Here is a 27,709-nt window from a genome sequence, read left to right on the forward strand (position 1 = left end):
ACAAGATTTTTGTAAAATGGCACGTATGCTCAAATAAAGTATGATTTTGACTTCAGTTACAAAAATATACGTAAATAAATAAATATTGAGCAAATGTCAAGCCTTTTTGTGACACAAGAAGCATTGACTTGGGTTGAAACGTAGATATTGGGTAACTAGTTCTATTGCACCAGGCCTACACATAGGTACATGAAGAATATATAGTAATGGGAAAAAATATACAAATAGTTGCTTGCCCTACATTTTCCCGATATTTTATAAAACATTTCTTATTTTTATTAGCCGTAAAAAAAAAAGTGGATTTACACGTGGAAAAACATTGCTTATTTTGAAGTAAGTGAGAGCAAGGAACGACAACTCTGGGTAGAGATTGCTGATTTCCATTTGGGTCCATTTTGGGTAATTCGACGCACCAGTTATCTTGCAACATACACGAAAATGCGAATATTAGAGTCCCTAATCTCTACCCAGAGTTGACATGCCTTGCTCTCACTTACACGCACATTTGAGTGTAAGGAACGATAACTCTGGATAAAGATTTGTAGAGTCCCTTACTCAAAGTGGGGTGGGTGTAAATGTAGTCCGGGACATATGTCCCGGGACATATGTCCCGCGATGTCCAATATTGATATTCGCCGATTTAACGTTTTATGTTAGTTTTTCTTTAAATATCTTACTAAATGTGTTTTAAGACAACACCAAGTGTCTTCATTGTGAATTTGGTGTATGAAAATTCCCTAATTATTTAATAAATGACTTTTATTTATTCTTTTGGGTGTAAAAGTAGTCCCGAAAATTTTACGAAGAAAACGCATTTCCGGTTTTTGTTTCTGCCTTGTTCATAATTAAAATAAAGTTTTAATGCGTTTTATTTGTCTGTTGATTTTGCTTGGATATTGTTTTATATCACAACAAAAAGAGTTATTAAATATTCCACTTGTTATATGAATGCTCGTCCTTCTTTCTATGGGACATCGCTTCGATGGTTGATCCGATACGAAAGAGTGTAAAAATAAAACCGGAACATGGTGACAGTTTGAACCCGTTTTATGAATAGCTAGGCAAGTGTTTTAAAGAGTACGTTTAGTAAGAAAGTTTGATAATAATTGGTATATTCAAAATATTATGAGTAATAATAGGTCAATAAATAATGAAAAGATATGTCTTGTTGAATATTCAGCTGTCCTCTCTATGGAATATATTTACATGTATCATTTTGAAGCGAATATGAATATAAATATTTGAAATTTTCTCTTCAATATTATTAAAAGTGTGTAAGGTAAATACTAAATTCTAGCATTACTATTAATCAATATACATGGTTTTACTAATTATTGACATTAAATGAGAGCTGCTATCAAGATTAATGATCATCTAAAATAATTATTCAAATGCAGAAGCGCGCACATGATTTAACGATGAGAAGTAAATTGATAACCCTGTTTTACTTTGGAAGACAAAGGTTGGCGACCACCATTTCTCTAAATCAACCAAAATCAATTATAATGCAGATACACACATATGAAAATGGTGAGCATTGAAATTGAATGGCCAAATTCTTTAACGTCATTGGGTGCCGAATTTCCCCCCACCAATATTGAAAATTAAAATGTGTGAACAATATGCTTGTTGATTTTCCAGTTATATGTAGCAAGAACTGGACAACGTAATTAAATGAGACATTCTTTACATGTCTTATTAACTTACGGCCAAAAACCTCTATGCAATAGTTGTTCAATTATTGATCCTTCCACGATATTATATATAAATTACATTACATTTAACTTCTATGAAATACATGTACATTAGCATTGTTGCTAGATTATTTTGAGTTTGTAACGAAGTGATATATTATATTATAAATATTAATGATAAATACCGCCGTATTACCAGCCCTTACCTGAATGCGGATTTAATGTTTTCATCTCAGTCCGGTTTTTAAATTAATATCCCAATTAGCTGCGATGTCCCGAGGGGAAAATGGGTTTAAAAACCGTTTATCAGATTAATTTGTTTAATCAAACAAAATGACTAGAAATAAGGGTGTCTTATGATTATCAACAGGACACAATACGTAAAGGTTATAAATGTTTTGTGCATAAACAAGGCGAAAACAAAAACCGGAAATGCGTTTTCTTCGTAAAATTTTCGGGACTACTTTTACACCCAAAAGAATAAATAAAAGTTATTTATCAAATAATTAGGGAATTTTCATACATCAAATTCACAATGAAGACACTTGGTGATTGTCTTAAAACACATTTAGTAAGATATTTAAAGAAAAACTAACATAGAACGTTAAATCGGCGAATATCAATATCGGACATCGCGGGACATATGTCCCGGGACATATGTCCCGGACTACATTTACACCCACCCCTCAAAGTGGCGGAACTACTTTTACACATACCTCAAGTATGGCGACCAAACTCGCGAGGAGGACGAATTTATCAAAACTATTCAAAGGATATCACAGGTGTTTTAGAGCAACATCTTGTGTAAGTGTAGATGGTTACAAAAAACTTCTTGAGGATCGAGACATGCAGTTACTTAAACAGAAAATCGGCGGATTCGAAGTGACACCAGCTCCAGATCTGTCAAAGCAGAATGTAACTTTTGAAGCTTTGTTTCGAAGATCAAAATTTTGCCAGTTAGGGAACTTTTCAGGTTCAATAGTAATGGGGAAAGTGATAGACGTTGTGAATGATGATTTGTATATTGACTTTGGTGGTAAATTTCATTGTGTATGTCCACGTCCGACGATTACAGAGATAAAAACGAACGACGACACTGGGAAGGAGGAGGTTGTTAAACGCTGTGACAAGAGGTACAGAGAATCTAGTCCACTCCCAAAGCTAACGTAGTACGGTATACCTCCAAGTAAACTCACCTCCGCTGTTTTATACTTCCCCTCCCAAAGCTATCATAGTATGGCACCTCCAAGTAAACTCACCCCAAAGTAAACTCACCCCCTCTGTTTTATACCTCCCCTCCCAAAGCTATCCTAGTATGGCAACTCCCAAGTAAACTCACCCCAAAGTAAACTCACCCCCGCTGTTTTATACCTCCCCTCCCAAAGCTATCATAGTATGCAGGGGTCGAAATTAACTTTTTCAAGCACTAGTCTGTACGGACTAGTCACTGTTGATGTTCACTAGTCCGCAAAGCATTTCACTAGTCCGTCCAGTATATCATAAAATGATCTTCAATTTAATCAAACCAAACACGTCACAGTTGCAAACAAATCAATTTCTGACACCTACAGAAGAAAAAGAGACCACCATATTTTATTTCGCATTTAAAATCTTCAGAAGCATGCAATATTAACCTCCGAGTTAATCCTTTTATAAATGTCCATAAGTGTGTTCGAGATCGATGTTCCTGTTGTTTTGGTGCTCAGATTTTAGAGTCACAGGGGTTCGAAATTTTATCAATAAAGTCAATAAAATTCACTCGATTGACCAAGTCATGAGCTATAGTGTTATGAACTACTGTGTTAGAGTCGCGAATGACGAGAACATGTGTGCACAAACGTGCATGTTCTCAGACCACACTACTTGCAATTCTCACACCTAGAACACGTTTTCGTGATGTGTACTCGGCGTTCGGAATTGGCAGGAATTTGACAATTTGTGCACGTTCGAAGAATGGCGGTCTCGAATGCATTCCGTGTGTTTGAAAGATCAGGATGTCATAGTCATGCAAACACTTGACCATGCAAGTAATCAACCATAAGTTCAAACATCTAAGAGACTCAGACAAATCTTCCTAAAAATCTTTACCAATTGAAGATTGATTTCCGGATTTTCACTAGTCCGTTCGGACTAGTGCTATAGAGAGTTCACTAGTCCGACACGTTTTTTACTAGTCTCGGACTTACGGACATGAGTTAATTTCGAACCCAGGTATGGCACCTCCAAGTAAACTCACCCCAAAGTAAACTCGCCCCCGCTGTTCTATACCTCCCCTCCCAAATCTAACATAGGATGGCACCTTCAGGTAAACTCATCCCTAAGTAAACTCACCCCTGCTGTTTTATACTTCTCCCAAAGCTATCATAGTATGGCACCTCAAGTAAACTCATCCCCGCTGTTTTATACCTGCTCCCCTTAGATCATGGGATCTGAATGCTGAACTCAATCTTGAGACGTGGACTGGATTTGATATTAGGACAGTCCTACATGATTTAGTTCTGCAATTTCTTGCTGAATTCTGGTTGCTTTCATTGTAACTACTCATGTAGTCATTTCCATCGGTGGAAATGTTCAAATAGTTACAGTGTTCCATCTCTTTTGGGGTGCCCCGATTGTCTCACATTTACATGACAGCATTAGAGATACATTCATAGAATGACTACTCTTCTCGAGAGACTCCCATTAACTCAATAGCTTACAAAATATGTCACAATAGCCATTAATGCAGTTTACTGCTGCAGAGAGGAAATGTAGTAGAATGATTCTAGGATCACCATGATGGTTGTGAACTAGAGACTCACCGAACTGGAGGGCTGAACAAATTTGTCATAATTATCAACACATCATCTAACTCGGTCAAAAACACATTTTTCTCCATGTATACTTAAAAACGTGCAGATAGACTAGTACATTCCCACACATTGATGATCGATGTGTTAGCTGTTATCAACATATTTTGATGGCGGTAGTCATTGAATTATTATAATCTCTCTGCATGCATCAATGTATATATGAGGGGAGAATGCATAGACTTTGACAGATTTGAGTAAAAGGTTTTCCAACTTTAGAGAAAATGACATTTAATTAAATTAATTTTGAAATTTACACATTTGCCTATGTATCATTTATACGAAAGATTTAGCGGATACTGGTGCACAAACTAAAAGACTGGAGTTTCTGGAGCTGTTTCTGAAATTACTGATATCATGATGTTCTCAATACTGTTACAGCTACACATACGGTACCAGAGTGAAACTACTACTTAAAGAGTTTGAAATGGCAGACAAATTTCTGGGGTCAGCTCGACACACTTCCTTACTAGAGGCAGATGCAGTACTTCTGGGTCACATGACACAAAAAGAAATCTTGCAAGAAGAATTACAGGAAAATATATTGTATTAATTTGTATTAAAGACATAAATGTGATGCATTGTTTGCTTCTTTATGAGGCCTGTAAAGTGAAAATAGTGTGGCAGTTCGATATTGCCTATGGCCAGATGTATGGAGCGCCAAATTAACATAAAACTCAAATAAAGAAGATATCTTGATGCGCGCAACAATTTGATCAAAGATCTCTTCAAATAATTAATAATATCTTCAATTCTGAATTATTGCACGCATTAATTGAATTGATGATAGCATTAATTCTTCAGCTGAATTGATGTGTGCTTTAATTGAATTAATGATCTCTTCAAATGAATTAATGATATCAACAATTGAATTGATGCACACTACAATTCAATTGAAGAGAGCAATAATTTATATAGTGTGCACATTAATTCATTTGATGAGAGCAACAATTGATTTAATGTGCGCATTAATTCAATTATTTCAATAGAACAGAACGATAACACGTATTGGCAGTCTTTGTCATGGCTTTACTTAATAAAAACGTATTTTCAATTCAACGACAATGTTCATATTAATACAAAACATCAGTATGTATAAATCCATGATCTACAACGACTTTTGGATAGTTATGTTGTAGCATCAATAGTCCATCCATGTTTCGGTCAATCAATCAATAATTCACTCAATATTTTCAATCAATCAATATTTCAATCCACCAATGTGTCAATCAATCAATATTTCAATTCACCAATGTGTCAATCAATCAATATTTTCAATCAATCAATCAATATTTCATTCCACCAATGTGTCAATCAATCAATATATCAATCAATCATTTCAATCAATCAATCATTTCAATTTGTCAATCAATCAATATCAATCATGCAATGTCAATAAGCCTAATTATTAGCCACGGACCTGGAATGAAACAAAATCTGTGGCAGGCTTAGCAAAATTCGGCCAAATGTCTTCATGTATGTATGAGAAATATTTACGTACATGAAGACATCCGCCACGAGCGGGCAAAATTTTGCTCGAGCCATGACAGGGAGACTGCTTATCAAATAGCCGTGTGGTTAAGGAAATATTCGAGCGTTTCTTTGGATGATGCTAAGCAATCCATCCCGGATGGTGTTTAAAAACGTAACCTGAGCAATATCCGACAAATGCGTACCGTCTCTATAAAACGTGGAAGAACATTGTTGAAGTCCTGGGTATTTTATGTATGCGCCATTGCGTGCTATTACAAATGGCGCTAAAGATTTGTTGATACGCTTACGTGCTTTATCGGCTGCAATATTTGAGAACATATGTCTATAGTAACGCCTGGGGAGAATTTGGGACCATATGAATCGAGTTTGTGGAAGAAAAGTTTGTAAATTTGCAAAAGTTAATTTCATGAACTTTTGCAATCTAGCCAAGGGCATTGTACCAATACTGTTACCCCCGCCATGAATTAATATAACGTCAGGTTTGCCCCTTTTTTGAACAATACTTTTAACTATTGGCTCCACCTCATCCCACACCATACCGCTCTTACCGGACCAAAAAATTGAGATATTGTGCTGTAGTAGATCCATATGCTGGTTTCCGAAATGCTTTTCTGCGTGGCGGGCAGCATGATTAATAATGGAAGAGCCAATGATCCAGACAGTAGTACGGGAACCTACAAACTTGGGTATTCAATTAGAACACGAAATGTTGCAGGTATACTAAAAAATTTAAACTTTAGGCTCTGATATAGGAATTAAATGCGTCAGATTTCCATCTGCCTCTAGCCTTAATTTCATCTTCGGGGATTCCTTGTAAAAACAAATGGGTAGTTCCACCTATTCTGAATGAATGAGACTTAAAAATAGAGGTATCTAAACCGATAAATTCAATAGACCTGTGCAATAATGATGTAAATTGATATCTAGTGAGCGGTTTGGCGTTAAGGTGGCAGAAAAATGGGCCACGTGATTGGGGTCTAATGGACAAAAAGTTGTGCAAGTGCTTGAACAATGAATCTGTTTGGGAGTTCAGTGGAATGTGCAAAGTAGAACCCTTATTGTATTGATCCGTTTTTGAACCAGTTATAAACAACGAAATATGTTCATCGCCTATTGATACGTCATTGTACAACAGTGTAGGAGTGGCATGACTAGTGAAGGTAATTTCGCCAACCCGCAACAATGCAAAAAATGCCAACTGAAAAGCGGTGGAAAACATAGTGGCTTCGTATGAGCTTGAACAAACTACAGGCAGGATAGGTATTAACTGGTTCAGTATACGAAGAGTGATAGGGGAACGGATATCCTTTGCTGGGTTCAGCATATGGAATCCCTCTAGCATTTTCCTTACTATGAATGCCCTAGTATTGTCAATACCGCCCTCTAACTGAATTTTGTAACTAATGCCACTTAGGTAACACCTAGCGGTTGAAAACGATACTTTGTTGGCACTCAAGAAAGCAATATAGTTAATAAACTGGTCAACTGGTGGGGGCCAACATAACTGCAATTTATATTTGATACGAAAGTTCAGAAAAGAGTTTAGGGCTTTTTGATAAGTTGATGCTGTGTTTTTTGCTATGGCGGCGTCAAGCAAACAATCTACTTGAGGTCTAAAAGAGTCAATAATGCCGGAGGTATGAGGGCTGGATTCTTGTCTGCATGTGGAGCGAGGGTCCTGAATTTTTCCCACTGAAATCGAGAAATAGAGTCTGCAATGGAATTTTTATAGCCCGATATATGAGTGGATTTAATCTGGATGTTGTACTTCAGGCATAACAATATTAGTGGCCTTAAGAGAGACATGGCGCGCTGAGACTTACTAGACTGAGAATTTAGTATGTGTACCAAAGCTATGTTGTCGGTGTTTATAAGCAATTTCTTTGCTTTAAAATGATCAGCCCAGACCCAAATAGCTAATAAGATGGGAACTAGCTCTAAAAAAGTAATATCCCGTCGTACCTCGTTACCCCATGAAGATGGCCAGGAAATTACTGCCCAATGATTCTGAAAAATTGCACCTCCGCCGTAGGATCCGCAACTATCGGTAAAGAGGTTAAGGGCCTGGTTAGTAGACCAATGTAATTCTGGAAAGGGGGAATACCCGTTGTAATGCTCGAGAAAATTGAGCCAAACATTTGCGTCGTCTCTGATTGCTTGTGTAACTTTGATTAGAAAGTAAAGTTTCCGTATGCCAATGGTGGAGTTATAGAATCTGCGGTTAAATGCCCTGCTGCCTGGAATGGCTTTAGCAAAGAAATTGAGGGAGCCGCATAATGATTGCATTTCTTTAAGGGTAACCTTTTTTAAAGCGACTAACGCATGAAGTTTGGACTGAAGTTCTTGAATCTTATTGTCTGGTATAAAAATGATCTGTGCTACCGTATCGATTCCCAGACCTAAAAAACACAATCGTGTGGTCGGGCCTTGTGTTTTTTTATGGTTTATTGGAACGCCTAATTCCTCACAAGTTGCCTGAAAATTATTGGCAATATCTAAACATTGTGAAGTATTTTGTTTACCAACGAACAAGAAATCGTCAAGGTAATGGGTGAGATTTTGATTGAGTGCCTTTCGGCCTACTAGCCAATGGAGGAATGATGAAAATTTTTCGAATGTTGAACAAGCGATGGCACACCCAAACGGCATACACATATCAAAGTAATATTGGTCTCGAATACACATGCCTAATAAAGCAAAATCTGATGGATGAATTGGCAAAAGTCTGAATGCACTAGACAAGTCCATCTTGCAAAGTAACGCCCCTTTACCCGAGGTTTGTATTAAGGAAATTGCCTGGTCGAATGAAGCATAGTGAACTGAACACAAAATGGGGTCAATATGCTCATTAACGCTAATACCTACAGGTGCCGATAGATTTGAAATTAACCTCCAACCCCCGTCTTTCTTAGGCAAAACGCCTATAGGGTTACAACGGAAATTGGGGAAAGGGGGGTTGGAAAAAGGTCCAGCTATACGTCCTAATGCGATTTCTTTTTCAATAATAGTCAATAACTGATTTGCATGCTCGCTTGCTGATTTCATGTTTTTCGGATGTAGGTAAACTCTAGGACCCGAGTAGTTCAAATAAAATCCGAAAGAGAAACCGTTAAGCAAAAATTGGGCATCTTCGGTATTTGGATATAGTGCTAAATATTTCGCAAGTACTGGGCGCTTAATTGGAGTTGAACCTAGGTTGATTAAATCTCGTCCGCTGTGGTTGAAAAGAATGTTTTGGTTTGTAATTTCGAAAATCGTTACTTTGTGGGGGATAGTTTTGAGCCGTGTTTGGACGAGGGGGAGTTGGGGTAGTAGACTTGGATTGAGGAGAGTTGAATGACCAACAGTGTATGCGGGGATGAGACTTGTTGCAGTGCATACAAACATGTTGGAATGTGCAGTGTGGTTTAAGGCATGAACCTTTAAAATTATAAATAAAACACTTGAATGCAGTTTTTGAGTGATTTGATGAGTAGGAGACCTGTGATTGCATATACATGAGCCATAACTCAGCATCAATGGAACCAAAGGAGATAGTGGGATTTTTTGAGATTTTTAGCCTGAACTGCCTATCGTACTCGAGCCAGTTACAATTTGTTTGGCGGCCATGTGCCATGCGAATGGTATGGATATATTTCAAGATGGCCTGGATGTCGGAAGGGTGCCTAGCGAGATATATACTTGCGAATATTAAAAACGCATCGATCCAGTTATCGATCGTGGCAATTTTAATATGTTTGACCTTGGGTTCTGCAACTAATTGACCCTCTATGATTGAAAATTTGTGCGCATCATGGCCGTTTTCTGATTCTGAATCGAGAAGTTTTGACAAATCAACATATTGTTTTGCCCAAATTTTATCTTTGATGGCTTGAGGGACGTGAACCCCAAGCTCATCAGTGATGCTTATAAGAGGATTTTCACCTGTTATGTAGGGTGTCTCAGGTGCTGCTGGTGGCTGTGTGGATACAGTTGCTTCCGTGATGAGGCTGGGAGGCTGCCTTAGTGGTTGAGCGAGAGGCGTGTCCTCTATCTGGTTCTCCACTTGGGGTTGGGTTGTCGAACGGGGTTGAGTCTGGGCAATAATTGCAGGGGTCGAAGTCCGTGTGGGCAATGAACGAAGTGCAGGGTGTTGTGCCGGTCTGGCATAAGGTGATTTGGAAGGGCGTTTCGTACGTCGCAACATTTTCGCAAATTATATATGTGTTTACTTTACCCAAATATGTTGGAAGTCAGTCGAGGACGGGCGATGGTGTTGAATTGGATTTCGTGATCGAGACAATTTGTATTTTCGTCGACATGGAACTCAAAAAGAACTAGCAATTCGCGCTTGCGCAGTAGATATACGCGGGTTAGAAAAGGGAAAGTGTCACGATAGGTGTTTGGGGGGATAGTGTCAAAACCGCGCAATTCTATCGAATGCGAGAGTTATGTTTCTTTGCCTGGACAAATACATGTTCTGTTCATATCAATAACTGGACTTAACTCATAGTGAGTTAAGTCGGATTATTGTTCTCTTCAATTGAATTATTGATATCTTTAATTCATTTGAAGAGAGCAATACTTCTTTTATAGAGAGCAGCTAAAGATATCTTCAATTCAACATATCCACAATTGAATTAATGATCTCTTTAATTGAATTGTTGCTCTCTTCAAAAGACTTATTGTGCGCATTACTTCCTCAGAATAGAAATGTGTTTAATGAATACTCCCTCCTTCCTGCTCATTTTCATGAAGTCCTCTGATGCATTTTGAATGATTTCACTGTCCTGGCAGAAAGAAACGACATCTTAGCGCAGAATAGCTCTGGTAAATACATATACAAATTAGTTTGTACACAAGACTGCATTTTGTTTTTATGGCTAATAAGTATGAAGAGAGATTCAAGTCAAAAAGGAAAATTTATGAAGTGATGTATGTACAAATTGATCTGAAATGGTTAAGTTCTGAAAGGACTTTCTGGGGAGCAGTTAGATTATTTCAATTAAAGATAACTTCAATTGAATTAAAGAGATCATCAGATTACTTATACTGAGCTCTGAATTAATTATTGCAATCTATATTTCTATGAAATTGATGCTCTCATCAATTGAATTAAAGAAGGCAATAATTGAATTAATACACGCATCAAATCTATTATTGCTCTCTTTAATTTAATTGATGCACACATCAAATGAATTGAAGAGAGCAATAATTAAATTAATGTGCGCATTAAATCAATTATTGCTCTCATTAAATCAATTGATGCGTGCATTAATTCAATTGATGAGAACAATAATTGAAATACTGCGCTTTAACTCATTTGATGAGAGCAATAATTGATTTAATGTGTGCATTAATTCAGTTAAAGAGAGTAATAATTGAATTGATGATGTCTTCAAATAATTGAAAATATCTTCAATTATTTGAGTTTATGTTAATTTGGTGCTCCATACAGATAGCTCAGGTGGTAGAGCAAACTTGCTAGAGAAAACGGGGGTCAGGTTTGAATCTTGGTCAGGATTTCTTGAAATAATCTTGAGTCAAAACTTTGTCTTAAGTCTGAGATTTTACTAAAATTTTGAGTTTCAAATAAAAAACACCTCAAACTTGAATTTGAGAGTTTTTCGAGAAATCCAAGCCTGGTCTGGTCTGTTGCATTTTCTACCTTCCTGTTACAGTAGTGGAGTGAAAGTATTGCAGATGTTGTGTAAAAATAATCTCCCTTTGATCAGCACTTGTCAAAATTTGCTTTCGATTGTTTCTCTTTTGAATTTATGCTGATCAGTACAGCAGAAGGAAGAACACTCAGTAAGAATTTTGATACTAGGCATCTGTATAATAATACTAAATGTAAAAACTTTTATGTAATTATATGGAGGAGTGGGGGGAAAAGTTTGGTAGAGTGCTCATCTGTAACAACTTGCTTTTTGGATGAAATCTCATTACGATAAATGCTATCTGAACCTTAGAAATGAAGCTACACACGACAAATTTCCAGCATGAGTTAAAGATGATTGTTTTTTAGGTACAAAAGGTCAAGGTCATTAGTTTGCATATGGTAAGAAGTGATTTCGGAATGATACGTCAAATACTATGTTAGCTTTAATATCGAAAGTTCATATGACTAAATAGCTGCAGAACTGTGGCTCTCCAGGAAAATGGTGCGTATGGGGAAAGACGAACATATCTTGTTTGTCCCATTATTTTTCAAGAGATCTACAGTTAGCAACCACCACCCATTTTTTAAAAATTATCCAAATCAATAAAAATCAGGTGTAATTACCAATTTTGAGTATGCTGATTTCAAATCTGGATTCCTTTTACTCCAATTTCTTATAGAAAATGAGATATAGTGTCTCAAACACCCCTACCGTCAGGTTGCCAAAAACGGAAAATGTTTCATTTCGCATCAAAAAGTGACCCAACTTTATTTCTTGAAACACCATTACCCAAAACAATAAAAAGCAGGTGTAATTACCAATTTTGAGTATGCTGAATCCAATTCTGGATTCCTTTTACTCCACTTCCTTACAGAAAATGAGGTATAGGGCCTTAAACACCCCTACCGTCAGGTTGTCAAAAATTGAAAATGTTCCATTTCACATTAAAAAGTGACCTGAAAGTTATTTCTTGAAATAAGGCATACAACAGAAAAGGAAAACAATTAATACTAAATTGTTCCATGATAATTCTTAGTTGTTTTGGAAAGAATATATCTCACCTCTGGACTTCACAGATACAGGAAAGGAAGAGGAATACAGATCGGATCAACGATCTTAAATTTAATCAGATTGGGCCATAGCCTAATGAGCTGATGAACAGGAGCAAAAGTACAATTAATAGGAAAACTGATTTATTAAACAACAGCAAGTCTTTTCCGAGAACTTCTGGTAGAGCTGTCGGGGGGGGGGGGGGGGGGGTGGCTGAGTTGCATCATTATCAGAATTTACCGAAACAGTGGACTCTCTGGCCAGTCTGGGGGCTGAGCTAGTTGCATCAGAACTGACAGAAGCAGAACTATCTGGCCAGTCGGGGGGCTGAGTGGTATCAGAATGTATTATTTATTTATTTTTATTTTTTCAAAATTCAGAAATTTAAAAACTGCATGATCAGATTTTTTTGTAACACTAATAATTAATGTCCCTTTATTGCGATGACTCTACAAGTACAAACCATGATATTAAAAAAAAATGAAATGAAATGATAGATAAATAAATAAATAAAATATTTGTAAGTTACTTTATTTATCTATAAGTAAGTCACTTATTAAGTGTAACTTGTGGCAGTGCAACTTGCAAGTGAAAATTGCATCATCTGTAGCTTATGACCCCTTTTGCCTTGCCTTGTAATTAATATTGTTGAAAATTTGGCAAATAGCATTTTTAACCCCCCAGTCCATACCCCACTTTTCTTTAAACGTTAAAAATCCAGCTAATTCAGTGAGGAAGAAATGTCACTACCATATTTCGAATTTCCTCTAGACTATATCAAATTAAATACCGCACTGCTATCAGTCACAGATTGACACTGGTAGGAGAATGGGGACCTGGTCTGCGAGTATGATGGAAAAGATTCTGATGAAAATAAAGATTCACTCATCATTCAGAAATGTATAAACATTGTATTATTGTATATCACCGGTACGTTGTGTGTACGTTAATAATGGGAGTTATCTTTCCTTGGATATCTAAATCAATCAAATACTATATGAACACGGGCAATTATCGTCCATGTTTGACCTCAGTATAATTTATTCATGCATAAAATGTATTAATATGTCACTCTTTGTTGCGTATTTCACCATTAAGTAAATGTTTACATATACTCGCTCTGCTTAATCGCTTCAATCTCAAAGGGATTTTCTGGAATATGCCTAATCACGTGAGATACGCTAAATATAGCTATTTTAGATCCGAACGATCAACTTTGCATCATTCGTAGGCTCTAGGTTTATCCATACTAGCCCGTAAAAAATAGGGTGGAACCTCGTCCCACTTTTCCTGTAGAAATAAAAATGGAACATGACGCGCCACCTAGCGAGCGTGGTTGTTGCTACTACAGTTCTGCAGCCAATGACTAAAGCCAAGGATATATTGTTTTTGAGGTTAAAAGGTTAAGGTCACCAGTTGAGATATGTTCTCTGGTGAATACTATTTGAACTTTAGCAACGAAACTTCCCTGGAAGAGTCTTTTTGACTTGATGAAGTCGACCCACATTATGTTCTAGGTCTTGGTCACTTGGTTAGAAATAATCAATGGTTTCAGAAACTGTTTTGAGATTTATCAATGAAATGTCATGGTATCGAATAATCTTGCACAAAAGAATTACCTCTATCACTTTTTAGATCTCCTGGGGTCAAATTAATCAGCTTACTAATTAAGGTAACAAATACATGATATTTATAATGTTATATTCAGGGCTGGAATTTGGCAGCTGGGGTCTTCCTGAAATGCTTCCGTTAATCGAATACAATTGGAAGATGGGGGACATTAATTTGTTAAATTTACCTCCCACTCACTCATCCACCTGAAATCCTGAAGGAAATTGGAAAAATGAGGGATGGGACCACCTCTCTTGTTCCCTGTCTCTCTTACCCCTTTCCATTTGACTCCGGGAATTAATTCTGAAAGTTATATTACTTGTTAGGTATGTTTCCCACCGGGTTGAACGCTACATACAGAGTGGCGATCCCGAAGCGGAGAAAAGACAAACAAGGTGAGTGAACGTGATTGTATATTGTTTAACGTCCTTCTCGAGAATATTTCACTCATATGGAGACGTCACCACTACCGGTGAAGAACTGCAAAATTTAGGCCTATGCCCGGCGCTTACGGCCTTTGAGCAGGGAGGGATCTTTATCGTGCCACACCTGCGGTGACATGGGGCCTCGGTTTTTGCAGTCTCATCCGAAGGACCGCCCCAGCCCCATTTAGTCGCGTCTTACGACAAAAAAGGGGTACTGAGGACCGATTCTAACCCGGATCCTCAACTTGAACTTCTTCATGTATCTATAGACTTTTAGGGGTATCAAAGTTATTAGGAAAGAAACTCTCTAAAGGTCAATTTTTATAGAGATTTGCGCCGAAAATCGAAAACTTTGATGTCCCGAAAATTAACATATACAGGGGCGGATCCAGGAATTGCGGTTACGGGAGGCGCCACTTTATGAGGCAGTGGGTCCAGGGCGAAGCCCTTGTGGGGGTCCGGGGGGCGAAGCCCCCGAAAGCTCCTGGGTTTTACAGATTTTATGGAGCTTGAAATATTTCTCCTATTTAGTCATTTGTACTATTTTCTATCATTTTTTAAAGGTGAAATTAATTAAATGACCCAAATTTTAAGGGTTTTTTGGAAAAAATGAAGTTCTCCCAATAAAGTAATTCTAAAGTAATTCAAGAAATCAAAAGATTTTGTAATTTATTTCTCCGGGAGTGGAAATTGTTGCTTCTTTTATCGTTTAGTACATTTTCCGAAACAAGATACCGCAATTTACCTTAAATTTACATAAAAGCTTCCTGCACCGCCCTCTAAATCCGTCATTGATATAGATATAGATACATATATAATATATATATATTTAAGAAATGAACATCACTTTTGAGCTGTTCATGGTCAGTATGAACGGATTTGGATTTGAGGCAAATTTTGCCTCAAATCCAAATACGTTCATATTGACCATGAACAGCTCAAAATTTGCCTCAAATCCAAATCCGTTCATACTGACCATGAACAGCTCAAAAGTGATGTTCATTTCTTATATTTATATTCATTTACTAAAACACCGTTTGTTTACATTGCTTCTATTTCGTTGCATAAAACGAACTCCTAGCCTCTGTCACAGTAGTTATTGTGACGTACGTCAACACATAGACATGACGTCACATTTCGTTATCAACATTGCAAGGTGCACTGTATTTTGGAGGTAGGAGACCGCAAGATTGGGATGATAATCCACGTAAGTTTACAATCTTAATCCAAAGATGTGACTTGCGAGATCTTTGTAACAGATGTTCTATTCTTTTCAAACCATTACGCGCTCTCAGTCGCGTGCGCGTGCTTTAAGCTAGTTCATAATCCGTTCGTGCAAACTTCCACCAGAGTTCGTTTGCTCACAAACCAAACTCTTCCACTTAGGCATTATGGGATAGCGATTTCTTAGGCCGCGTATACTGTGACGTCACTGTAGAATGACGAAAAAACATAACGTCAAACGTAACCAACTTTCAAAACAAGAACGTAAACATCAAATTCATTACTTTACACAATAATTTGAACAGAGTATCCCTACTTTTTAATGATCTTTTGATCATTTTATGTTTAAAATAAAATCCATACTTTTATATTAATGCTTTTAATATTGATATCTTCAGACTTTTAACTGCGAACTACTTCTTTAGTGTAATTTGTCTGCGTGATAATCGCGGACTCACAATATACAAATCTGTATATTGTGGTGCGTCACATAGGAGAGGTCTATTCGTAGGCACTGTGACGTAATGAGGCCTCGACGGGGAGTTTGTCCGTTCGTGCAGTCAATGTGAACGGATTGTGTCGCGCGCTGAAATTGGTTGGTTCATAGAGGAAAATGTGATTTTCAATATATGTATGTATATATAAATTGATGATCAGATGGAGTTCAATCACATAACATTTATTTCTCTACAGGCTGTTTCGTAAGGGGATGGTTTCCCCTCACTCGTCGGGAGAAAAATGACATCTAACATCTAATTTATGTAGCTCCGTGAGGCCACGTCGAGCACTCTAGAAGATTATATCGGAAATTTATCCCACTATATATATATATATATATATATATATATATATATATATTAGTTGATTCGGTACAGTTGCAAATAAATAATGAAAATCAAAATGACACATTCCATAAAAAACAATCATTTACTGCTAGCGCTTTCTCCATATACAATTATTGTTTTAGTCTCGTGCAACCAGACGCTCTGCTTTTTCCGTAAATATCCGAAGAGCAGAATCCTTTATGACATCATAATAACGTTAACCGGTCATCATCAATCCCGCTACAGCTACGGGTGACGTCGTTGGGGAGGCAAGAGGGATGAAGTAGCAGAAACCCTTCTCCACTCGGTTCTGTCTTGGGCCGTTGTGATGAGTGCTGGCATGGACAGTGTTGTCCACTCCTTCACATTATCTGTCCAACTTTTCCTTTGTCGGCCGCGGCAGCGTCCAACCTCCACGGTGCCCTGTAGTACGGTCTTTACGGTAGCGTTTGGTAATACGCAAGTTCCGAGATATCAACTTTTCTGAGGTACATTCAGTATTCCGTTGAACGCTTGGGTGGATACAAGATGTATACAAATGTTATAGACTAGCTATGTAAATAAGAATAAAAGTTATTAAAGCGTAAATTTTGTTTATATCAGCTGTTGCTATACATTAAACTGATCATATGAAGAATAATATTTGTTTGAATTAGGCCATTGAATTAAATATGAATTTTTTTTAATTTCCTCTTCTGCACGAGTGATACTTTAATCAAAGAAAGTTGGTGATTATCGATTTTTATTTGAGCTATTTTATTATCAAATAATCATAAACTTACTAAAATTGTGTGTCCTAGCAGTTTGGGTGCTTGCATGATGCCTGATAATCATCCTTTAGGTAATATGTGAAGGTAGAGATAAGCATTTGTACCCACCGCGTGTGGAAGAAAGTATGTTTTGCGTCTCACTGTGCGTAAGAGTTCCACAAAGGGAAAGAACTATTGGGCAACTCGGAAATTGTGTATTGTCTATAATTCCCACATATTTTGTAAAAATATTACGCTTAATTGTAGTTCATTTCTTCAAATAATTATTTTCTATGAAGCTTGGATTAAAAAGTTTAATAAAATAGTCCTCTTTGGCTTTGCGAGTTATTTCATTTTCAGTCCACATTTCAAAAGACCGCAAAATGTTCACTACATGGGGTGTCCGCACACTAGGATCTTTCATTTGTTGTTTATACACCCTCACTTGCGCATTAAGTTTGTTCGTTTGTCCTATGCAGTTTTCTCCACAAGTTGGGCAAGTAGCACAGTAAATAAGATTCTCAGATTTGCTGTTCATGATGACATTGACTTTCAATATTTTCATATCATAGCCCATACAGGGGGTCTCATATTTGCATTTAAATCGCAATATGGAGTCCTTTGTGCACATGTTGTGGTTTGGACGAATATTTTTAATGATATGAATCAAACTACAATTCCGCCATTCTGGAATGACCACTTATGAAAGGTAGCATAACTACTTGAAAGTGTTTTATGTAAATAATTCAAATTGAACACTTTATTTATATATATCATTATTGTACATTTATATAGGGCTTTATCTAAAAGACAATCAAATGGATGACATATTGCCAAAACGGCGTAAAACCATAATCAATCAATCAATCAATTAAGACAATGAATTACCCCCAAAACGCGTTACACGTAAAACGAACTAAAACAAAGAACAATAAATACATAAAAAGGGCATAAAATAAAACTAAAATTGAGGTGTTTTAAAAAATATATATAATTATATCTTAATGGTACATGTATAGAGAAACATATCTACATGAAAGTGTTTTCTGTAAAGAATTGAAATCGAACACCTCTATCGTTGTATATATAGAACTCTGCCTCATTCCATTCCTATCCACCCTGGGAAAAAGTAATCGGACATATCCGAGCTGAAGTCCTTCCTGAGACTGCTGTCGTTTCTTGCTACATTTTTGAAGTATATGGTGGTTCCATTTGCTAGAAAACTCCCCCACCAGCCAAAAGACCCCACAGTCATGATGGTGTGATTGCACATCGAAATTGCGCACATATCCACTTCCCGTGGGTTTTCCGGCGCGAAAACCACATCACTTCCATTAATATGGTATTTACACCATTTTACATCTTCAGCATTTGGATTTGTGAAGACGATGAACACAATAGGATGATATCTGTCTCTAAAATATTTGAAAGACCTATCTAGATATTCACCAGTGGCTAGAGTATAGCCATATTTGACATTTTTCTCTAGTTTATAGTCGCCCCGTCGTATATGAACCCCTACCACAGTCAGGTTTTCACTGGCGAATGGTTTGGTCAACGTCCTTATTAATGCGCTAGCTTTGTTTTGAATATCTTCCATGAACACGAACTGTTGTCGTATATCGTCCTCCACATTTTGGAAATATTTCCACGACTGTAAATATGACTTATGAATGTAGTTTACTTTGTTTCTTTTGAGGAAGAGGACGGCGCCCCTGTCGTATGCACACGGTCTCCTCTCCACGACTTTTTCTGCAGCATTGCAAAACTGTTTGCCGATCAAGTATTGGGAAGAAATATTGAATGTGTTAAACATTATGGACGCTGGTGTTATTCCGACCGACATGTTCCTGGTTCGAGCTATTCCGTAAGTAGAAGCATACTGAAACATATTGTTACCCAAGCCTCCCCGGAAGTAAACACACAACCGGTTTTCCTCGGTGTGGACAGGAAGTAGGTATTTTGGCCTTCTTAGGTACAAATAGAGGCAAAAAAAGTTGCTCATGAGACTGATGAACAGAATCATCAGCAGAAGATCTAAAAAAGAGAAAGGAACAACTTTCATGGACATCGGAAAATTTATGATCTCTGATTATTGATTATTGATTGATACGTAAAATCAGAGATGTCAAACTAATGATATATATCTATTAATTTCAATTTATTTATCTACATGTATATAGACAGTAGGATACTCACCCGTTCTGATAATTCGCCTCATCACTACACGCCCATGTCCCTAAAACGATACAATACATGTGACTAAAGATCGCTTGTTCTTTTAGGCATTGCAAGTTGTAATTGGTCAACAAAGTTAGTAACATGCGCATGTCGATATCGCGCCTTGCACTGTCTCAATACCTATCCATGTTATAGTACATAATTCATGGCTGCGCTAAATCCATAAAATATGAATCCCAGGGGCATCTGCTAATTGAATTTTTCTCCTTTTTTTAGAACAAAATCTTCTGTCTTGACAAACTGAGCACCACGCACAGCCGGTGTATTCCTAAACATTTCTTGTTATTTTTCTGAAACACTTTATATATACATAGGGGGGCCTTAAAAGACACAAACTCTTTAAATCATAGAATATTTGGAGTCTACGTTTTGGGTAGAGTTCTTTGTGTACAAATTATGACATACTTCCAGTGTTTTTTTTTTATGGTTTTGTAAATGTAAGCGTCATGTCAAGTTGAAATTTCTTACAGTGCCTTCATCGAGAAATAAAAACAATGAAACTGCAAAAGCTCACAGACCCTTGGTAATACGTCATTTAAGTGAGGATAACGAGCAGTGATCAATCTCATAAATTCTATAAAGAATAGAAAATAAAGAGTTGCGCAAACACGGACTCCTGAACACACCACACCAGAGGTACCCAGGAGGAGTAAGTATCCCCTGTTGACCGGTCACACCTGCCGTGTACCCTTTATCTTGATCAGGTAAACGAAGTGATCCGTAGTCAAAATCAGTGTGTAAAGAACGGCTCATTAATTGGTATGAAACACGTCAGACAGCAGTCGACTTAGGTTGTATATATAAATTAGATCATAATAACGACCACAAAATTTGCGAAATGCTAACTTCAAACGAGATTGTTGAAATCCCGGTGATATCAACTTATTTGTCAGTAGCCTGCCTCGATTTAATAATTAATCATACGCAGAATATGCTCTCGAATCAGTTGAAAGACATAAACACCATATGCAGGTAATAATAGAACATTGCTATATAAATACAGTGTATTGAAAGTTGATGATAGGGAATCTGAAGTCATCCCATTTGTCATAAAGTTGAGTTGTTAGTTTGCCATTAACATCTAAGTTCAGTAAAATATCCAAATATGAAGTAAATATGGAAGAATGTGTTGTCTACTGGGATACATCGAATCGACGTATGAATGAAAATGGGTATTGTTAATAGATAACACGTCATCGATATATCTAATGTCGAATTGAAGGCCACAGCAAGAGATTTCTTCTCATGAAGATGCTTTTGCACAAGACTTAGTTTTGCCTCATAAGAAACATGAAAACAGGTCAGCTAATAATAGAGCACAATTCGCGCTCATGTACATTCCAACAGACTGTTGGAAGATCTGATCATCAAAGACTACGTAGGGAATGTTAATGTGGAACTCCAGCATCTTTTCAATATCATATTATTTTGAATAGAATCGAGGTGGTGTTTAACAAAGTAATTATTTTGATGACTGTCTATGACATGAAAAAACCTAGTCTTTGATTTATCGCAAGGAATGATCGTGTAAAGTGTTGAAAAGTCATACGTTTTGGGAATGGTTTTGTGATTTTAATCTTTAAAAGTTCGTGGAATTTTTTAGAATCCACATTTGATTTACACCACTTCTCGCATATGTTGTGGCACAATATGTCGGAAGTTTCTCCTTCACAACTGTTAATATTTTCGCGAGGAGCAAAGAATAAGGGCTTGGTAGAGCATTTACTGGATCCAACAATGTGTCTATGTTTATATTAAAGGTGTTTAAAACTGAAGCATGATTTTGAAGAATTTCATCTTTTAAAAGGGAAGTTGGGGTATACTCCAGGTAAGTAGGATGACCAAATGTGGACTTAAAACCAAGTTCGTTTAAAAATAAGCTTTACAAAGACAATGTTGTTTCCAGCTTTGTCATCTAAGGACAATACATATTCCTTTTGTGACCTTTCTAATTCTTTCAACACTTCTGGTTTAGGGACAAGATCAAAAGCTCAATGTCTGACAAAAAACTAAATTCACAGTATTCACCAAGACCCACCCCCACCCCCCTTCAATTTAATTGTGATGAATGTTGAAACTAATCGATTAACAAGTAAAAAACATACGAGTATAAATGATACTCTGTATACCTTTCCTACTGTTTATTCACAAATTAAAGTATACAATAAAATGTAATATTGTGTGGTTTTTAACAGCCACTTGTTTAGCTCCCCCCCCCCCCCCCCCCCCACACACTATTTAAAGTATAATCGATGTCGGATAAAAGGAACTTACGGGAGTTTTTACTCCCCCTTCTCTTAACTATTTGAATTTAGATTTTTATCCGACATCGATCGATTTCGCCCCTTACTAAACACATGCAGAAAGATAAATGGTGCTTACTTTTATTTGTGTGTGTTTAAGATTTTATTTTTCCTCTTATACTCTTTATTATGCCCCCGTCACAAAGTGGTCGGGGCATACAGTTTTACCTTTGTCCGTCCTTCCGTGACACCCAGATTTTTTTTCCTAAACGCCTTGAGATATTAAACTGATCTTCTGTATGCAGATGTTTATTGATGAGCATTTACTGGATCCAGCAATGTGTCTATGTTTATATTAAAGGTGTTTAAAACTGAAGCATGATTTTGAAGAATTTAATCTTTTAAAAGGGAAGTAGGATGACCAAATGTGGACTTAAAATCAAGTTCGAGTATGAGTTCTGTTCCGGTTCGTTGGTTTTTGATGGAGTTGTGCCCCTGTAACGTTGAAAAATTAATGTTAGGTGGCAGGGGACAGTTTCTTTGGTTTTGAAACATGTGGATAGGGGGTATACACCAAAGTCAGATTATGACAGACTAATGAAAAATCATATTTTCCTTTTATGTCAATACTTGTATTTCATATTAGTGTAGTTAATAAATTATGACCCTAAATTACATGTAATCTATAGTGCTGGTGCACAAAACATGCTCTGAGCAGGTTCCCCTTTTTTGCTTTGATTTCCCCACAGGCACTCGACGTTTTAAATATCTATAATAAAAAAAATTGTCTTCCTGTAAACACAATATTATGTTTACAGGAAGACAATTTTTTTTTATTATAGATATTTAAAACGTCGAGTGCCTGTGGATTTTCCCTCATTTAGGCTAATCCGCACCACCCCCACACCATCACAGTACCAAACATGGGGATTTAGACACTGTGCACAATCAAGAACCCTATCTGCCCTTCTCAAAAATCTACCTCGCATATGGGGCCATCCACCTTCCCTCACAGCTACAGACCTTTTGCTAGACCATGCATGTTTTCACCGGAATTTCTTCAGCAACTGACCACGTGTCTTAGTTTCGTATTTGCACCCATCTATATGCTAGGAATCATGGTGACACCCAATCTCTCACCAGAGGGCGCATTACGCTGCGCTACTCTGGGTAGAGATTGGGTGACACCTACATGTTGTATATCAACATTTTTATGAAGCACTCAGCTACATTTGACATGCATCCTAAAATTATTGTATACATTTTTACACATGTAATATCATTTCAAATGTAGGGTATTTCCATTTTTTGAAAAAGTTAAAATTATTGTATACATTTTTACACATGTAATATCATTTCAAATGTAGGGTATTTCCATTTTTTGAAAAAGTTAACCGGGCTTATAGTGCGAAACTGTCCCCTGCTACCTTAGTACCGGTTTTCCAGACATTCTTTTCTAAACACCTTGAGATATTAAACTGATTTTTTTTTGTAGGCAGGTGTATATTGATCATTTACAGATCCAGCTTGAGTTTTGTTTCGGTTCGTGGAATTTTTTTTAATGGAGTTATACCCCTTTAACGTAGAAAAATTACTATTGCGACGACCAGATTTATTTCATTGCTGTTTTAAAAAACATTTAAAAGATTGTTGTTAAATTCTTCATTGTACTAAATGCGTGTAACATACAATCTGAATACCACATTCAATGCTATACTTCGATGGATTTCCAACATTTGGCTTTACTGAATGCCCCATTCGTGTCATGCCGTCACATCTATTTATTCCGACAAGGTTTCCTTTTGATAGCTAGCACATCGTCTGACATAATGTGATAATGTAACTTATCCTGAAGAGACACGTAAGCTATATGTACGTGTAATCGATCTAAACTATATGTATTATAACTGTCTGAATGATGAATATGCTGGGCCTTTCCCAATTATTGTAATTGTCAATATATATTTGCATATGTAAATATTTCTTATTAAGAAAGCGTGAGCAAGTTCTTCCTGTAATGTTTTCGCATATTATACATATATTCATATATATCTTTGTGTAGAATATCGTGAAAAAGGGGGGTGGGGTCTTGTTTTAAAAACATGTGTCCAATATATCTCAAGGTAAATGTTATACAGCGAAACCTGTCTAATCCGACATGCACTGGGAGACAGTTATTTTTTCAAAATATACAGTGTGTTGGAATAGAAAGTTAAAAAAAAAAAAAATGAAAATATACAATTGAGAATGAAAATAAGGATCGGAATGCCCAGTGAAACGAATTGAACAAGTGTCAGAATATACAGTTTTCATTGTATTGCAAATGAAATATATTATCATAAAAATATGTTCAAATCAAGTCATTAAGTACTTAATCAAATGCAAATAATTTCCCATAAGTTTTTAATATCTAAAGCACAGGCAATTATATCGTTTGGGTCTGAATGTACTACATGTATTAAAGATAACTCTTTAACAGTGAATTCGAACCCAAGCGATCTATGGTAATTGCCTGTGATCTACAGCGACAGATTTCGTTGTTTTATTAAATGACAATAAAAATACAAAGAATTCAATCAAAACGTCATTGCATGTTTTACTGGCATACTGCTTCAGTAAAAATAGCATATCCTTCTTTTAATTAATACCTTATACCAGACATGCACTCTGGTGTTTTAAAATTCTATATACGTGTGTATATGGACATATGCTTTTTCCCGAATAACGAAAAATGTGTGTTTTTTTAGGCAAATAAGATAATAAATTTTAAAATCCAAACTTTGCATTGATATGAATATCTGAAGACTCATGTAAATGTTCTAATTTTTTAATATTTATGAAAATTATAACGGTTTATTTGTTAATTTTTTTTTTAAATCTGCGACTTTTAAAAATCTTCAAGAATTATGTGATTTGGAGAAAAAAAAATATTTAGACAAATCAATTTTCAACAGAAATTGAAATGAAATAACTAAATTTCAGAAATATCGCTATTTTTTAGGTTTTGAATCAAATCATCAAGTATTCAAATCACAGTAAAATTTGAACAATAAAATCTTGCCAAGATATTTTACCCTCGGTACTGGGAACGGCTCAATATCGCCCTGAACCGGTGGTATCGGGCAACATAACATATTGAACTGTTTATCGCCCTCAGCCGGCGGTATCGGGCATCAGAACATATTGAACTATTTATCGCCCTCAGCCGGCGGTATCGGGCATCAGAACATATTGAACTATTTATCGCCCTCAGCCGGCGGTATCGGGCATCAGAACATATTGAACTATTTATCGCCCTCAGCCGGCGGTATCGGGCAACATAACATATTGAACTGCTTCCAGCACCTGAGTGGAATTACCCTGGTCTACTGACCGTCCTGACGTTTGATAAATGTATATCTAACCTCCTGATTCCTTATGTTTGATTTTAGCATGGTTCTGTGACCGTTAAATTTACGTACTGAATACCTTAATTTAAATACAAAAACAAAAATCAGTTACGCTTTTTTTTGTCTTATTTAACGTATGCTAACGATCCATGCCCTTTAGCGTTGTCTTAAGGCAACGAGCGTTCATATACATCAAATATTTTAAATCAAGGCGTGGGACATAGCAAATAAGAATTTACTGGACTAAGCAAAAAGTTACATGTGCTCTCTCTCTCTCTCTCTCTCTCTCTCTCTCTCTCTCAAAATTTCCCATTACATCTTACCTTCATAAACGATCAAAGCATGATAATGGTGTTTTACACTAAAACAGTACATGTATGTAAACAAATATCACGTGAGAGTACCGACCTACGATCCCGCCCCCGGGGGAACGTCATTGACTACACCATATGTAAATGGTAAAGAATCTGTTTTCAAGTGACAACAAAGGTAACAAAATAACATAATTCAAGTCCCACACATATGTGTACACTGTACACTGCTGTTTATTTCCATTTCCACCACAGACCGTCAACTAAAGAAGCACAGTTTCCCCGTCTTATGGAACCGAAGTTTAATTTTCACACTTAATTATTCCTATTTACCTGGACTTACCTTGTCATTAATGGTGAGGCACACACGTGTTGCTACAGTTCTGCGTCATGTCCCGGCGAACGTGTGGATGATAAGACCATCTTATCGCTAAGACTTAGGAGGGGATCTAAATGTCTCAAGTCTGTGGAATTCTGTGGAGGATCTCAGTATTTAAATATTGATCTTTGTAAGTACATACACAGGTATATTATACATGTTCATCATTCAACGAATTTTTATGAAACTTATAGACTTAATTTTCTAAATGATAAATAAATATTATGAATAAAATTCTACCGTATTATTTGTCCTCCGCTTTGGGGAGTGAGTGGGTGCAGTGGCGGATATATAGGGGGAAGGGGGGGGGGGGGGGCTTTTTGGCAAAAAAATTGCAAGACATTTAATCTACTGGATTGAATAGAAATATTGATGATAAGGTTAAAATCATTCAAACTCTTTGCAGGACATATTAAACTGCTAGTTTTAAAATAAAATTTTAGTTTTATCAGACATATGTCTTTTTTTTTTTTCTTTTTTTTTTTCCAAATTCCGGAATCCTATCGACTGTTGTGTATTCACATAGATTTATCACAAGGTCCTCCCTGTGACTGACGACACTGGCTTTATATAACGTTAATAAGCATGTAACACTATTTACAAGTTTATTTACATATAATCTACTTATATTCAAAATCACATGCTTTCACCTTCACTTTCAAACTTGATCTCCTTTTTCCCAAAGGTACCTCTTAATTTAATCCACTCACACAGGATCTTTTCTCAAACAAAATACATAACTTGATCAGCTCTTACTTTTATCTCTCAAACCAATCAACTCAAAGACCCCTAACATTCACTCTCCTCTCTAACATTCATTCTCCTATGGCAAGCCCTTTTACTATTTATTCGAAAAATAAGATATCTCTTTGAATTAAAGAGATATCTCTTATTTTAAAGAGATATCTCTTATTTTAAAGAGATATCTCTTTAAAATGAGAGCTATCTCTTAATCTTAAGAGATATCTCTCTAGATAAGAGATATCTCTTTCACTTAGAGAGATATCTCTTTCATTTAGAGAGATATCTCCTTCACCTAGAGAGATATCTCTTTCACTTAAAGAGATATCTCTTTTACCTTTAGAGATATATCTTACACTTAAAGAGATATCTCTTTCACTTAAAGAGATGTCTCTTTTACTCTGAGAGATATCTCTTTTACTTTGAGAGATATCTCCTTCACTTAAAGAGATATCTCTCAAAGAATTCCTAGAGAGATATCTATCAAAGTATAAGAGATATCTCTTTAATCGTTGAAAAAGAGATATCTCTTTCCAGTATTTTTATTAGTTTGAACCTAAAACGGAAGCCCGCCAAAGCAAATCTTACCATGATGGCTGGGGTGTTGCTAAAACGCGGAACGGAAAATGGAACGGAAAACGGAAAATGTATGCAATAACGTCATGAGGAGGTCAACATTTTGCAAAATCAAAAGGCTTATTTTGAACAAGGAATGCAGAAATTACAGAGAGAACAGGAAGTCATCCTCAGAATCCACCATTTCATATTGATACCTCTTACTAAAGCATTATTATGTATTTTTACACGATGTGTTTTGCGGATGAATGTACCAACAGGCGCTTG

At 36.5% G+C, this 27,709-nt stretch overlaps 2 protein-coding genes across 3 annotated transcripts; one reads left to right on the plus strand and one right to left on the minus strand.

Moving 5' to 3' along the window:
• Positions 1-2,260: 2,260 nt before the first annotated feature.
• Positions 2,261-5,120, plus strand: LOC125646771 (28S ribosomal protein S28, mitochondrial). The gene is made up of 2 exons (XM_048873299.2): positions 2,261-2,827; positions 4,925-5,120. Exons 1-2 carry the CDS (start codon positions 2,352-2,354, stop codon positions 5,094-5,096), a joined length of 648 nt encoding a protein of 215 aa, XP_048729256.2. The 5' UTR covers positions 2,261-2,351; the 3' UTR covers positions 5,097-5,120.
• A 13,187-nt stretch (positions 5,121-18,307) lies between these two features.
• Positions 18,308-26,229, minus strand: LOC125646769 (galactoside alpha-(1,2)-fucosyltransferase 1-like). 2 transcript variants are annotated; one of them, XM_048873296.2, is made up of 3 exons: positions 26,090-26,229; positions 19,762-19,801; positions 18,308-19,599 (listed from the first exon to the last, which is right to left on the minus strand). In XM_048873296.2, exons 2-3 carry the CDS (start codon positions 19,781-19,783, stop codon positions 18,662-18,664), a joined length of 960 nt encoding a protein of 319 aa, XP_048729253.1. In that variant the 5' UTR covers positions 19,784-19,801; positions 26,090-26,229; the 3' UTR covers positions 18,308-18,661. The 2 variants fall into 2 exon arrangements, with proteins under 2 accessions (XP_048729253.1, XP_055995326.1); XM_056139351.1 differs by lacking the exon at positions 26,090-26,229 and adding an exon at positions 25,759-25,941.
• Between the last annotated feature and the right edge of the window lie 1,480 nt (positions 26,230-27,709).

This window comes from Ostrea edulis, chromosome 6 (genome assembly GCF_947568905.1).
Source record: "Ostrea edulis chromosome 6, xbOstEdul1.1, whole genome shotgun sequence".
Classification (NCBI taxonomy): Eukaryota; Metazoa; Mollusca; class Bivalvia; order Ostreida; family Ostreidae; genus Ostrea; species Ostrea edulis.

Bases quoted from the DNA above. Each gene is read 5' to 3' on its own strand.
- LOC125646771 (XM_048873299.2), top strand. From the start codon at position 2,352: ATGTCCCGGACTACATTTACACCCACCCCTCAAAGTGGCGGAACTACT. The intron at 2,828-4,924 runs GTACAGAGAATC...ATACTGTTACAG, and splicing joins GTTAAACGCTGTGACAAGAG to CTACACATACGGTACCAGAG.
- LOC125646769 (XM_056139351.1), bottom strand. The intron at 19,600-19,761 runs GTGAGTATCCTA...TCTCTTTTTTAG, and splicing joins GAGGCGAATTATCAGAACGG to ATCTTCTGCTGATGATTCTG.